Source organism: Ictidomys tridecemlineatus, chromosome 2 (genome assembly GCF_052094955.1).
Source record: "Ictidomys tridecemlineatus isolate mIctTri1 chromosome 2, mIctTri1.hap1, whole genome shotgun sequence".
In the NCBI taxonomy this organism is placed as follows: Eukaryota; Metazoa; Chordata; class Mammalia; order Rodentia; family Sciuridae; genus Ictidomys; species Ictidomys tridecemlineatus.
The window spans coordinates 54,089,448-54,105,178 of NC_135478.1; the positions used below are offsets into that span (position 1 = coordinate 54,089,448).

Consider the following 15,731-nt stretch of genomic DNA (forward strand, 5'->3'; position numbering starts at 1 on the left):
GTATTTATCTGCATATAGTGAATGAGATTAATTTTTAAAAATACTATCCCAGGCTAAACTTCATTTGTGATTACAGATTCACATTATGGATTTTCCTTTAGAATATGGATTTGGCCTCTCCCATGAACATCCCTACTTCAGCCTTTCAACAGCCCTCGTTCTTCTGTCGCATTTCTTCTGATAGACCAGGAGGGAGATGGAGAGGCCATATGTATTTTGAAAGTTATTTGCCTAAGTGCATAGCTCTCAAAAAAACTGATTCTGACTTTTCCTTGGCAAGTCATGAATAAGTAAAGTTTTCAGGTGATCATTCTCCACAAAACTATAAAAAGAAAATTAAAAGCAAGATCAATTGTGCTTTTAAAAAATACTAAAAAAAAAAAACAACTCTGCATTTTTTATAACTACCAGAAACCAAGAATTTCTAAAGCTGATTCCTATTTCTGTTTTGTGGGTCATGGTGGCATAAGCATTCTGAATTAAAAGCCAGAGGTCTGTATTCACATATTCAAATTAATTTATTCAGCAAATAAGCATGGAGTCCACCCTGACTCGGCCAAGTATGTGTTGGGTTTAAAGTTGTGGGCAAAACAAAAATCTCTGATCTAAAGAAGCATGTTAAACTGGGCAAAGAGAAACAAAGAACACGGGCCAATTCAGTCTCTGGTTTTCAACAAAACACATCAAGAGGTCAAAGTTCAACCATCTGATTTCCTCTCCAAGACACTGACCTGCAAGATGACAGGAAGCTATCAACACGAACAAATGGCTGGCCTCCCATCTACCACTGAATTTTAGAAAGCCAAGTAAAAATTGTCCACGTCAGTCGCACGCACAAAAATGCTATCCTTGCAGAGGAATTTGAACGGAGGTAGATTGCTCAGAAGGGTAGGCGTCCGGGAGGGAATACACATCCGTCAAGGCCTCCTCCTTCTTCCACTTTCTTGCACCTGTTCTGCTGTTGTATTTGTACACATTCCCAGACACTGTGAGAAGGAAAGACCGAAACACAGGGATGGTAAACCACAACCAACCTGCAAAACATTTATGCATTGCACCAAACATTTATTGAGCATTTGCTACACAGCTGACACAGTGACAAGTTTCTCTTCTCACGTCTTTGGAAACAAAATGAGGTATGGTGTGACTTCACAGACAGTGACATCTGGAAAATTCTCTTGTGGGACGGAACCATTCTGCATCTTGGCTGTGATGGCAGTTATATAAATCTTTACATGTGATTCAATGTCATAGAACTATATTTTATATATATATATATATATATGTGTGTGTGTGTGTGTGTGTGTGTGTGTGTACATATATATATATATATATATATATATATATATTTTAAATGTACAGTTGTAGATGGACACAATATCTTTATTTTATTTATTTATGTGGTGCTGAGGATGGAAACCAGTGTCCCACACATGAGAGGCAAGCACTCTACCACTAAGCCACAACCCCAGCCCACATATATATATATATTTTAAGTACATGTAAAAGCCAGGCAAGATGGCACATGCCTGTAATCCCAGCAGCTCAGGAGGTTGAGGCAGGAGGATTGCAAGTTTGAGGCCAGCCTCAGCAACTCAGCAAGGCCCTAAGCAACTCAATGAGATCCTGTCTCTAAATAAAATACAAAAGTAAAGGGCTGGGGATTTGTCTCAGTGGTTGTGTGCCCCTGAATTCAATCCTCAGTACCAAAAATTAAAAATCAAAAAAATTTAAAAATTAAAAATAAATAAAAAGGACTAAGGATATAACTGAGTGGCAAAGCACCCCTCAGTTCAATCCCTAGCACCAAAAATAAAAAGTACATTAAAAAAAAAAAAGACTGATGAAATCTGAGTAGTCTGCAGTCTATTACATTGTATGGCACCAATGCCAATTTTCTGGTTTGGGCACTATTAAAAAAAATGACCTTTAAGATAAGCTTGGTGACAGAGGGGTACATATAGAGTAACTCTGTAGTATCTTTGGAAAATTTTTGTGAGTCTGTAATTATTTTAAAAACAAAAGTTTTTAAAAAAGCATGTCCCCCCACACAAAAAAATGTTTGCTCTAATTGTTCTAAGGTTTTATCAACCATGTTCATAGAAATAATACTGAAATGAGAGTAATATACAAGAGAAAAAGACGCAAGGCAGAGCCTGATGGAGTAGAAGTCAGCTGTTTTGTGTGACCAAGATGTAATTAACAAATCAACTCAGTAACAGTAATAATAGTGGACGACTATGTTGCTTACTACATGCCAAATCCACCCAACATCCCTATGGAGTATTTTATATATTATTAGAAACACTTTAGAAATGAGGAAATTGAGGCACGGAGATGCTGAGCCGCTTGCCATTGCCACCACTAGCAGACTGGATTGAACCCAGGCAGTCTGGCTGCAGAGCTGTTAGGGTTGGATGTGAGGTGTCCCCCAAAAGCTCACGTGTGAGACAGTGCAGGAAGGTCCAGAGGAGACATGACTGGGTGGTGAGAGCCTTAACCCAACCAGTGAATGGACCCCTGATGGGATTAACTGGGTGGTGGCTGGAGGAGGTGGGGGTGGCTGGAGGAGGGGGCATTGGGGGCGTGGCTTTAAGGTCTCTATTTGTCTCTGGAGAGTGGAGTCTCTCTCTGCTTCCTGATCACCATGTGAGCTGCTTCCCTCCACCACACTCTTCCTCCATGATGTCCTGCCTCCCCTCCAGCCCCGAGGGATGGAGCCTGCTGTCTATGGACTGAGACCTCTGAAACCCAGAGCCCCCAGATAAACTTTTTCTCTTCTAAAATTGTTTTTGTCAGGTCCTTTAGTCACAGAAGCAAAAAAGCTGACTAAAACAAGAGCTCTAAATGCTGACCGCATAGATTAGGGGGCCATGTCCTATTTTACTTTTAGGGGGTTCCAAGAACAAAATAGTACCTCATGCATCACTTTCTAAGTCCCACAGAACATTTGATAAAAATAAAAGATATCATGTCCAACTATAACTAAAAATATTTAAAAGAAAAAAGTCCATTCATTGAAAAGGTGATTCTTCTGGCAGGGCCACCATGCTGGGGTGGACAATGCACTTCACTGAAAATCCCCTTCCTCCAAAAAGAAAAGAATCCGTTATCACACACACACACACACACAGAAAAAAAACCTTGTCCATCATTCCATACTTCATCTCAGAACTTGAAAATAAATTGCTGAGGATCAAACATCCAGGTTCAAAATAAGCCAAATGCAGGAGTCCAAACACATGGTAACCAGTCCTCCAGTATGAGAAGATGAAAACTGCTGGGCACTGGCCAAGTGCTGGTCAGGGACTGCAGTAGCTGTTGCCTGTACAGATTCATGGACGCCATTTTTTTTTTTAAATGGAAGAACCAGAACATAGTGTTTGGTGGTGCACTGCTTTTTATCAGGCTGTTCGTGGGTAAGAAAGGTCATGAATAGTACTAAGGATGAGGGTTCCTGTGTCAGACTGCCTGGCTTCTCGTGGTGACTGTTTTTTCTTATTAAATGATGATTCTGGGCTATTGACCTTGTCTCTCCCAGTTCACTCATTTTAAAAAATAATGGTAATATAATCCCAGTGGCTCAGGAGACTGAGGCTGGAGGATCACGAGTTCAAGGCCAGCCTTGGCAATTTTGCAAGGCCTTAAGCGACTCAGAGAGACCTTGTCTCTAAATAAAATATAAAAAAGGGCTGGGGATGTGGCTCAGTGGTTAATCACCTCTGGGTTCAATCCCTGGTACAAAAAAAAAAAAAAAAAAGTCCATGACATGGGTACAATAATGGTGTTTCCATCACAGGAAAGTAGAAATAAAGACAATCTCATTGTTGGGAGGATTAAGTAGGACCTGCCATTCTGGCATAGTAATCACTCAGTAAATGTTCACAGATACTTTTAATTGATTCTTGGAAATTAAAGCCCATAGGAGCATATTTAATATAAATCAGATTTGAATACGACTAGTGTGTTTTTAATTTAATAAAATATGTTTAAAAGGAGTGACTTTCTTTAGGGAGAACCTAGAAGTTAGTAATAAAGCATCAATAATTTCATGCCAAGATATCCAAAGCTGTCAGGAATTCATTAAGTATCACAAGCTGTTGTAGTACCAAGGAGACTTTCGTGACTAATGCCCCATGTTAAGTGACATTTTGCACAGTGATTTTTTACAAGTTAGTACAGTTATGCTTAAACTGCACAATCACCACCATGAAGCAGACAACATAGGTTTTTCAGCTGGGAAAAGTGAGATGCAGGAAGGTTAAATGCTTTGCCCCAAGTTCATTCGGAGCATTGTTGACTGTCCACACTGAAACCCTCACCTTCTAACTTCTCCACCTCCAAGGCTTTTACAGACCCTCCAACAACTTCCTTCCTATTCCTCCCACGTCCTTGAGGAGTGGAACTGAGTAATGGTGACATCCCCCAAACATCAGTTGCCTCCCATGATTTAACTGCTTTATCTGATCCCTGACTGGCCCCAAAGGGGATGACATTAGGACAGAGTCTCATTTTACAAAGCATAATAACGAGCAATTTATTCCATATAGTTTAATATCCAAACAGGTAAAATTGGGCTTCACTCAAAAGATAATTAAGCACCATACCTGGATCAATGGCTTCTCCATCAAACATGGTCTCGTACACAATGGTTTCCTTTGAAAAAGCACAGATTGTTAGCAATAAAGTTGGGTTGATAAAATTAGTCTTGATATGTGTTGAATTCTTTGAGCAGATGACTTCTTATAAATTACCTCATCTTTCTAATCTATAGAGTGCTCAGCCTAGGGACCAAAACTTCTGGGTGTGCCTGTCTCCTCCCAATCCCATCCCCCACATCAGTTTATGACCCCTGTTAACTCTGGTCTTTTTTTTTTTTTTTTAATTTACCACATTTTTTGAGCCGGGGGTATCAGGGATTGAACTCAGGGGCGCTTAACCACTGAGCCCCATCCCTTATTTTGTATTTTATTTAGAGACAGGGTCTCATTGAGTTGCTCAGTGCCTTGCTGTTGCTGAGGCTGGCTTTGAACTCACAATCCTCCTTCCTCAGCCTCCCGAGCTGCTGAGGTGATAGGTGTGCACCACCACGCTGGGCTTACTGCCCACATTTTTTATTGATGCATAATAGTTGTACATAAAGGTGGGATTTGTTGACACATATTTATACAAGCACACAATATAACAATATAATTTAGCCAATATCATTTTCTAGTATTTTCTCTTCTCTTGTTCCTCCCCCTGGTCCCTTTTCTCTCTTCTACTGATTTCCCTTCCATTTTCATGAGTTCTTTTCAGTTTCTGTTTTTTTTTAATATGAAATTTCATCTTGATGAGAGGTATTACAGGTTACCCTGTGCCACTCCCCCAAATTCATACATTGACATTCTAACCCCTAGTACCTACGGACATCACTCCATTTGGAGATAGTGCGTTTAAAGAGTAAAATGAGGTCCTGGAGGCAGAGCTTAATCCAATACAGAAAAGGTTTTTATAAAAAGAGGAGATCAGGACACTAAAAGCAAAGACCATCCTCACAGACATGTGAGGACTCAGCCAGAAGGCAGCTCTCAGCAAGCCGAGGAGAAAGGACTCAGAAGTACCAAACCTGCCCAACACCTTGATCATGGACTTCTAGCATTGGGAACCATGAGAAATAAAGTTCTGTTGTTTAAGCCACCCAGTCTGGTATTTTGTTACAGCAGCTCTTAGCAAACTAATACAGATGGTGAGGTGGCATCCATTTCCTAAGGGAAGAGACAGGGGAAAGAAGCCCTGAGTGAGAAAAAGCTCACGAGACAATGTCACGGTCAGTAAAGATTCAGGTAAAAAGGTCCATAAAGGCCAGTGGAGAGAAAAATTAGAGGTGAAAACTAAAAATGCCCTTCTTTTCTAGCCTACATTTATTTTTCCTAGAACCAGTCTTACCCTGCTACACTTGGTTATGTGAATTATTCAATGAATACGACTCAGCCATTTTGAAAATGATTTGTGTGCTCTAGGGCACAGATTTCCCATCTGCTTAAAAACTCAAAGGTTGAAGAACTTATTCAGCTCTATCACATATATAATTTATTTTCAAATATTGCTTTTATTTTTAACTAATGATGAAAGGTGCAGGATTTCCATTATCTAGAGTTGTTCTGGCTGCAGAAACAGATAAATTGAAATTATGTTATTTCCTTTCTCTGATGCTTGTGTCAATTTACCATATGTCTATATGGAACCTCCGTTTGCACAACAACTGTGAGGAAAATGTAGCATTTTTTTTTTTAACCATAGAGGGATCACAAAAATGCACTTACTGTTAACACTTCTAATTTTTTACTTCTGCTTCCTGTAATGACCTTTTCTTTCTGAATACTATCCCCTGTTCCAAAACAAATAAATAAAAACAGGTATCTGGTGAGAGGCACGTTAAAAGTCACACATTTAAGGATAATTGTGTAACAATGAGCAATCTATATCTTACCTGCAATATACTTCATTCGTCTATAGAGAAAGAAAATTTGACAAAATATCAGCTTCATTATGCTAACACATGGTGAAAAAAATCGATTTCATTCAATAGTCAACACATGACTATTATTACATCATCCTATATTCCCAGGAAAAAAATGAAATATTCTATGAGGAATAATAAAATGGTCTGCATCAACTACCACTACACACTTAATACACCATCAATAAATTCTATTTAGTTAATGAAAATTCAGCTCCAACTCTAATTTTGAAGCTATGATATTTTGTACCCTGAGGAACTCTTTTTGGATAATGATAAAAGCAGCTTCATTCTATACATTTTTTGGATTTTTCTGTCCAGCGTCAGACAGATGGAAAGACACACAGATGCTCAGAGAGGATACCTGCATGGATTACCCATCCTAGGCTCACTCCCAGCAATGGTCAAGCAGCTGTCCATCAAAGTACTTGCAAAAAAATAATAAGGGAGAGTTGTTTATTTCTAAATGTATTTGTTTAAAACATCTTCCCACCGAAAATCTGTTGCAAATGTTCTATGATATAATTCAATAATTTGTTGTTACTAAAAAGAGAGGTCCCCAACTGTTTCTGGGATGGAGTGGGTTTGGGATCATCGGTGAAAAGGGTTTTGTATCCCAAATGCTTTCCTCTGTGCCCCACAAAAGCAAAATTAGACAGAGCCCTCAGATTGGAGATCACCGAACTTCAATTGATTTTTAACTCTTCATATCAAAAAGTTAGAAAGAAAAAAATCACATACTTGGATCTGGACTTGGAGACTTCTTTGGTCATTAAGTGACAGCACTCCATAATGTTTCCATATCTCCAAAGCAGAAAACACACCCAGGAAACCAATCCAGCAAAGAAAATAGCCATCAGAGTGAAGATGAAAGGAATGTACCAGTCCTTGGATTTGTATGTGTTGATAGCTGTGTACACAATGGTCAGACCTTTTCTTTGCTGGGAAAATTATTTCAAAGCAAACAGAGCATTAGTTGGTGTTTTCAGAGAGCATCTGTTCACACACACAGTAGCATCCGCACAGAGCCGTAATTGCACACAGACAGTGGGGTATTGACTCAGGCATACTTATTTTTACACTCCACAGGTGATACTGAGAAATACTACAACATAAAGAAGTCACCCAATTAAGAATATAAAGACTTGAATTGCTCAGCCATAAAGAAGAATGAAATTATGGCATTTGCTGGTAAGTGGGTGGAACTGGAGGCTATCATGGTAAGTTAAATAAGTCAGTCCCAAAAAACTAGAGGCGGAATGTTCTCTCGGATACGTGGATGCTAATACACAATGGGAGTGGGGTAGAAGTTCATTGGGTGAGACAAAGGGGAATGAAGGGAAGGGAGAGGGATGGGAATGGGAAAGACAGTGGAGTGAATGGGACAGAACTTTCCCATGTTCATATAGGAACACACGACCAGGGAAACTCCTCATCATGTCCAACCACAAGAACGGGAAGTTAGACTCCATGTATGTAGATACGTCAAAATGTACTCTACTGTCTTGTATAACTAAAAAGAACAAATAAAAAAATTTTAAAGACTTGAGCTGCCTTCAGTGACCATTCTGTGATCCTAAACAAACTATTTCTCTTTTTGCCTTCAGTCTTCCCATCCATAAAAGGGGGCTGAACTAGATGGTATCTGAGGTCCTTTTAGGTTTACATGCCCCCATTATCTGCTCCACATATAGTTAACCCTTTTATGCAGTTCAAAGGCCAGTATATCTGGAAAATCCTATATTCTGGTGAAAAAATTTACCACCTTTTTTTTTTGCTTCTATTTCAGAGGATAGAAGACAATAAAATATACCCTACACTGCTCAACAGAATAGACTTCACCTTGGGTGTCTCAGAAGCCATTCTGGAATTCTACAAAAACACTGCATATCTATTTTTTAAATGATAAGATACTAGAGGGTCTGCTAAGCTTCACAGGGTTGGATTGAAGATGTGATGAGCAGATGAATATAAGCCATGTGGTACTGTCCTGGCACTCTGTAGGTGCCCATGACCATGACCGTGCATAGCATGGCTGCTACAGAATAATCATTTAAGGTGCCTATTTGCTGAGAATTTAAATTGATAAAATTCATTGAAATTCACTGAATATCGGGCTTTTCTGGTAGGCAGAACTTTCAGATAATTCAGACACAATTAGCTGCTTAGGGGTCCTCTATGTACCATATGAGGTATACCATATGCCATTATCACAAATTCTTTTCCACCCGTATCGTTTATATGAACAGGTGCACACTGTAAAATGTGGCCCGGGTGGTTGGATGGGGGCAGAGCTTTCAAGTGGAAAGGCATTTGGGGGAAGGTGTTGCCCGGATCAGACTTCTAACCTTCCTAAATAAAACTGGAATTTACAGTACAGTATTTTCTGCACAGAGACTCAAATTCTATAACTCTTTACTTCAGAACTTGTTGGGGGAGGTGGCGTACTGGCTCTTGTCACATAAATATCTATAATAGCAGTGCCTGTCCTGGGCTTGCTGGATTTGCCGTATTTCAGATTGTCATCAATTACGTGCACCACAAGATGGTATTGCCGCCGCGGTTCAGCTCCAGACTCAAACTTAAAAGGATTCTTCACGATCAATTTTGGAGTATTTGAACCTCGAATTGGATCAAACCCAAAGTGATGGTTCTCATTTCCTTTAAAAGGGATAATTGAAAAATCAGAATCATATTAAGATACATTGATCTCCTCAAGCAATTTTAAATTAGTATTTTAACCCCATAAGGGTTAAAATAAATTTCCATTGTATCCTGAATTCCCAAATCTATACATGGCTTTTAATAAAACTGAGATAAAAATAAGCAATAAACGTAGTTGGTTAGAGAATACATTTTCAGGTTAAGATCATAAGTCTGATGTCCACACATGGCTAGCAAAGCTCACGCTAATGTCTAGCAATCCCACCTACCTTATTCCTCTTCCTTAATCTTCTACTCAGAGCTATTTCATTTATATGTCTATCTAGGTCAGTATCAAATGAACCAGTCAAACCACAGAGTATCTATAGATTCCCCTAAGTTGAAGTCTTCCCTATGGCCTTGGGGACTTTTTTTTTATAAACAAGATGCACATGGTCCCTTTCTTCATGGAGCTTATTAAGTTATGAAGCAAGGGGAATAGATATCAAAGTAGTCCTCTTAATTAATTGGCAATGTGTTTACTGATCTCCAGGGCTCCTGTTCTTTTAGACAAATGAGGCAGATGTGGCCTCTGTGCTTTAAATTGGTCTCTTTTTTATGATGGTTCACAGTAACAAGTAACTTTTTTTTTTTTTGGTACTGGGGATTGAACTCAGGAGCACTCAACCACTCAGCCACATCCCCAGCCCTATTTTGCATTTTATTTAGAGACAGGGTCTCACTGAGTTGCTTAGCACCTTGCTGTTGCTGAGGCTGGCTTTGAACTCGAGATCCTCCTAGCTCAGCCTCCCAAGCCACTGAGATGACAGGCATGAGCCACCATTTCCAGCCCAAGTAACTTTTTTTATAGGACTTACTGTAGTTCATAATTTTATAATTGTTGCAGTTACTACTAGTTTAATAAGAAATGAGTGACATAAATATAGATCCTTATCTGTCTTGGATATTCTATGTACCCATTTTCCAGCACAATGCCTGATATATCCTTGGTTTCAGCAGATGTCTTCCACAGAAGATAAGATAGTGACTAAAGTTGATTTAGATCTGTGCAAATCCAGCAATTATATATCCCCAAACATCTATCCTAATGGACTTGTATCTTCAAAGGGAAGGTGACTGCTCTTCACAGTCAGCACCATGGACAGCGGACTTAGCTCCTAGTGCAACCCTTAGCCTTTCCCATGCAAAGTACTGTGTGGTCAAAGTATCCATGAACTCACTAATACTCCCATTACAGGAAGAAATAAGTTAGATATGTAGAAGTGAAAGTGAGTCCTTGAGGAAACTTAATGCTATAAGTATAAACTTAGTCATTTCTAGGGTTATGTATCATGCTTACACAATATAACTAATGTCAATTTGACAAATGCACATGATTAAAAGAAATAATTAAATCATCCACCAGAAGCTATCTCAAAGCGCATTTCGAAATCTTGTGAATCTCTGTCGTGACAGCTCAGTTTGAAGCCATTGACGTTTGTCCCAGCAACAACGTTGTCAAAAATGACGGCCTTATAGAGATAGGGTGTGCAGACAGGTGCTTCATCATTCTCATCTTCGATGTCAACCGTGACCTGTCAGGCGATGGAGAGAGAAGAAACATCACATCCACATCGTGTGACTGTTTGTGCACAAAATCAGAAATAAGCATCTGGGTAGAGACAGATCATTTGGTATTATTAAATGAAAAAGTCTAGAATTTTGAGTTTGCAGAAATGCTCCTGCAGATTTGGATTCTGGCTGTCAATCAACTAGTCAGAGTTTTATTATTTCCTGGGTCAACTGTGACATTCAGTGTAGCCATTAGGGAGAGATGTGGGCTCATTAGAGGAGCCTTCAGAAGGCTCGCAAATTATGTAAATGATGACAAAAGGAAAGCTAAAGAACAGTGCCTTGAAAAGTTGCAATCCCTTGAATGCTTTAAATAGCTATGCTTAATGGCAAACATCTTTCTTAATGAAGAGCCTCCTCTTCACTCTTCCTTGAAGCCTGGTTTATTTTATTGGTAACAATACGATCACTTCAAATATGCTCTGACCTTAATCAGAAGATGCTATCAATCTTTGCTTAATTAAAACACTATACACCAGGAAACTAACTTACCTAGGAAAAGATCAAAATATCAAGGATTTTAAAATGTCAGTGATCGAATGAATGCTAGTCAACCTAGAAAGGTTACCTGCCCACCTCTCAGATGACTCATAACTTTCTCAGTAACATTCGCAGAAGAATCCCGGGTGTGCCTACATTTGCAAGTTTTATCTTTTCAAAAATGTTTTCTGTAATGTTTTAACCACGCAGCTAAATTCTTAGGGAGTCACTCATTCTTTAATGTTGCTTCTATAGACTGAATACCTGTGTATCTTATTTAATGTGAGATATTATAAGTAAATGGATTTTAGGGATATTTCTGTGATATAATAAAAATGACACTGGACTTGGACTTGGAACAGAACTCTTGATTGAAACCTGGGTCATCATAGATATCACATTACAAATACATTTTTAAATATTTTCAGTTGTAGATGAACACAATACCTTTATTTTATTTATTTATTTATTTTTCTGTGGTGCTGAGGATCAAACCCAGTGCCTCGCGTGTGCTAGACAAGCGCTCTACCACTGAGCTACAGCCCCAGCCCCAACAAATCTTTTCTGTTCCTATTTTTCCCACACAATGCCCTGTCTGTTCTTTCTATACTGCCATTTCCAGAACTAGTTTGCTATTTCTTCTTGATTCTTAGTACTCCCCAGTATGTATCTATTACTTATTCATTCCCCTAACGATGAGCACATGGATTGCTTCAAATTTCCACCATTACACACAATGTAAAAGGCCTTTACCTACAGGTTTCATTGGGGCAGAGATATTAAAGTGATCATGTGAGCCATGAAGGATATGCTTTACAGTCTTAGTGTGTTTGAGAAACATCAAGACGTTCACATGGCTGGACTGGAGTAAGTAAGAAGGAGAGAGCTAGGAGCTGGTTTTAGTTAGCTTTTTTCACTGTTGCAACTAAAAGACCCCGACCAGAACAATTGTAGAAGAGGAAAAGTTTATCTGGGAGCTCCCAGTTTCAGAGGTCTCCGTCCATAGACAGCAGGCTCCATTCCTCAGGGCTCAAGGGGAGGCAGGACATCATGGAGGAAGAGTGTGGTGGAGGGAAGCAGCTCACATGGTGATCAGGAAGCAGAGAGACTCCACTCTCCAGAGACAAATAGAGACCCCAAAGCCACGCCCCCAATGCCCCCTCCACCAGCCACACCCACCTCCTCCAGCCACCACCCAGTTAATCCCATCAGGGTTCACTCACTGGTTGGGTTAAGGCTCTCACAACCCAGTCATGTCTCCTCTGAACCTTCCTTGCACCATCTCACATGTGAGCTTCTGGGGGACACCTCACATCCAAACCATAACTAGAGCTGAAGATGAAGAGGCAGCCAGAACCAGGTACAGTGCTGAATATCTGTAATCCCAGCAACTCAGGAGGCTGAGGCAGGAGGATAGAGAGTTTAAAGCCAGCCTCAGCAAAAGCCAGGCGCTAAGCAACTCAGTGAGACCCTGTCACAAAATAGGGCTGGGGAGGTGGCTCAGGGGTCAAGTTTAATCCCCAGTATCCCCCGGTATCCCCCAAAAAAGAGGTAGCTAGAACCTAGATCGTACAACCCCACAGATCTTGCAAATGAAGTTAGGGCCTTGCTAAGTGCAATGGGGAACCAATGGAGAGGTTTGAGAAAGAGGTGATTTGTCTTTTAAATGGATCCCTATGGTTACTGTACTCAGAGTAGAACGGAAGGTCACACAAAGAACTGGGGGACTCACGTGTTGAGCCTGCTACACTAGACCAGGTCAGGATGATGGTGACATAACCAGGTGTCATAGTTTGGATGTGAGGTATTCCCAAAACCTCCTGTTAACGCAGGGCTTATCATAGGTCAAATAATACTATTTGATTGAGAGAGCTATAACCCAATCCCTTCTTCCTACCTTGAAGAGACTGACCTGATGGGATGGGAACTGAAGTAGGTCTTCACTGGGGATGTGTCCTGGAAGGGTGCATCTTCCCTGTGGCCCTTCCCCCCGCCCCTCTGCTTCTGGGCCCCACCACGAGCTGAGCATCTCTCCTCCAGGGTACCATCTCCTCTCTCTTTCTCTCTGCTTCCTGTCCGCCATGATGTTCTGCCTCAGCTTGGGCCCAGAGCCATGGCGTTGGCCATCTGTGGACTGAGAACCTCTGATCCCATGAGCCAAATTAAACGTTTCCTCCTCTGAGTTGTTCTTGTCCGGTATTTTGGTCACAGTGATGCAACCTACTGCTAACACACCAGAATTTTAGCAGTAGAGGGGTGGGAGGTAGGAGGATTCGAGACATTTTGAAAGTGGAGAGGTTAGAATTGGTGGCTTTCTTGGAGAATTCAGAGTACCTGATAGTGATGAAGGGCCCAGACTTAATCCTACCTCTTTCAACCGAGTTCCCTTGGATACATTACTTAACTTCCACACCTTGGGAACAAAATTTATCCATCTGTGAATAAAGAGTATCAGAAATCACCCTCATGGAATGGGATTGAGGAATAAATGAAATGATCAAGGGCATATCATAATACTTGGTGTTTATTAGACTCTTAATAAAAAGTGGATGGGACAATGGTGGTGGTGGTGAGGATAGATCCCCCAACTTTGGAAACTACAGACCAGTCTCCCTTTCCTGAACTCCTCTGTATCATCGGCTTGGCATTTGCTACGGGCTCTTTAACTTTTCACGTATTAAAATTTTAAGCTCCCCATAGGCATTCAGGTTACCCGAGGCTTCTTTGTAAACCAAGTTATTGTTTGTAGAGTAAACACCCAATAAATATTCATTAAAAGGAAGAGGGAATGAACATGTCCCTGCTTTGCATTTAGGCAGAACATAAATTCTTTTTATCAGAACAGAGCCACTTGAAATTTTTTTATTCGATCTGCTTTCCCTTCTGCTCGTGTGTAATAAGTGAATGATAATTGCCGGTGGTGTCATTCTATACTATTTGGGGAGTTCATAAATGTCTACTGGAAAAACTGCCACAGGCAGTTCACTCTCCTAGGTATCATCCCGACACGACTAAGCCACATAATTCCAGATTCGTGACTGTAACTCAGTCCCTGCAAAAGTCACTCTAATTGTTGACGTGAATAGATCTGGTGTTTTCCTCACCATGACACACATAAACCCAATAACCACAAAAACAGAAATCCGGAGGCCTCTGTACAGTGGGGGGTGGAAAGGTACAGTGACTCACCAGGCCACACAAGGCTCTCATAATTCCTTCATCGTACTCTGTCTCTTCTCCAGTGACAAAACCTTGTAGTGATTAATAACACACACCACACAGTAAATTTAGCAGCACTCACTCCTGGTGTCTTCCAAGAGTCCTTTAATGTTGCTACAGTAATTTAGAGGCCCACACCTTCCCTCACTCCGAGGCCAAGGGAATGCACCAGGATTAACCACTGTCATTGTCAACATCACCCTCACTAAGAAGCAGCCTGGGTTGAGTGTGGTTCTAGAAACTTTGTGAGTATCCTCAGGGATGTTTCCTGAACTCTGTGCCTTGGTTTCCTCGTCTGTCGGGTGGAAATGATCGTAATATTGCCTGCCTCACACATTCAGGATGAGGATTAAGTAGATCTGTATATGGAGATGGAGATGACCTACTCTTAGAACAGGAACTGGCCATGCTAAGTGCTCAAGGCATATTTGCTATAATTATCAGTTCACTGATCCAGTGAGAAGGACAGGAGTCAGTATGTCCTTCATTCTCAACCAAGTCTCTGACTTCAATCACAACATGCACAATATCAAAGGAATCAAGAGAGTGAAGAGAGAACCTACAGAAAGGGGGGGGAAATCCTTCCAGTTATTCTTCTGAAGGGGGATTCATATCCAGAATATACAAAGAACTCAAAAAACTCAGTGCTAGGAAAAGAAAAATGAACAAATGGGTCAAAGAACTAAATAGAAACTTCTCAAAAGAGGAAATACAAATGGCCAGCAAATACATGAAAAAAATGTTCAGCCTCTCTAGCAATCAGAGAAAGGCAAATCAAAACTACACTAAGATTTCATCTCGCCCCCATCAGAATGGCAATGATCAAAAACACCAACGATAATAAATGCGAGAGAGGATGTGGGGAAAACGTCCATTCATATATTGCTGGTGGGAGTGTAAATTAGTACAACCATTCTGGAAAGCACTGTGGAGACTCCTCCAAACACTAGGAATGGAACCACCATCCAACCCAGCTATCCCACTCCTCAGTATATACCCAAAAGAACTAACTAAACTCAGCCTATCACAGTGATACACCTATTTCAATGTTTATAGCAGCACGATTCCCAATAGTCAAATTGTGGAATCAACCCAGATGCCCATCAACAAATGAATGGGTCAAGAAATTGTGGCATATCTGCACAATGGAGATGGACTCAGCCATCTAAAGAAGAATGAAATCAGGGCATTTACTGATAAATGGATGGCAATGGAGAAAATCATGCTACTACGTGAAATAAGCCAGACTCAGAAA

At 40.5% G+C, this 15,731-nt stretch overlaps 1 protein-coding gene across 1 annotated transcript in view; it reads right to left on the reverse strand.

The window, feature by feature from the left end:
• Positions 1-499: 499 nt before the first annotated feature.
• The window catches only part of LOC101964417 (cadherin-related family member 3), a 59,860-nt gene continuing 44,628 nt past the window's right edge, over positions 500-15,731 (reverse strand). Inside the window, exons 12-18 of the mRNA XM_078038592.1 lie at positions 10,569-10,740; positions 8,922-9,163; positions 7,244-7,443; positions 6,473-6,492; positions 6,306-6,370; positions 4,608-4,656; positions 500-986 (exon numbers count right to left, since the gene is read on the reverse strand). Coding sequence (XP_077894718.1) covers positions 844-986; positions 4,608-4,656; positions 6,306-6,370; positions 6,473-6,492; positions 7,244-7,443; positions 8,922-9,163; positions 10,569-10,740 — 891 coding nt within the window. The 3' untranslated portion in view covers positions 500-843. The remainder of the gene's footprint in view (positions 987-4,607; positions 4,657-6,305; positions 6,371-6,472; positions 6,493-7,243; positions 7,444-8,921; positions 9,164-10,568; positions 10,741-15,731) is intronic.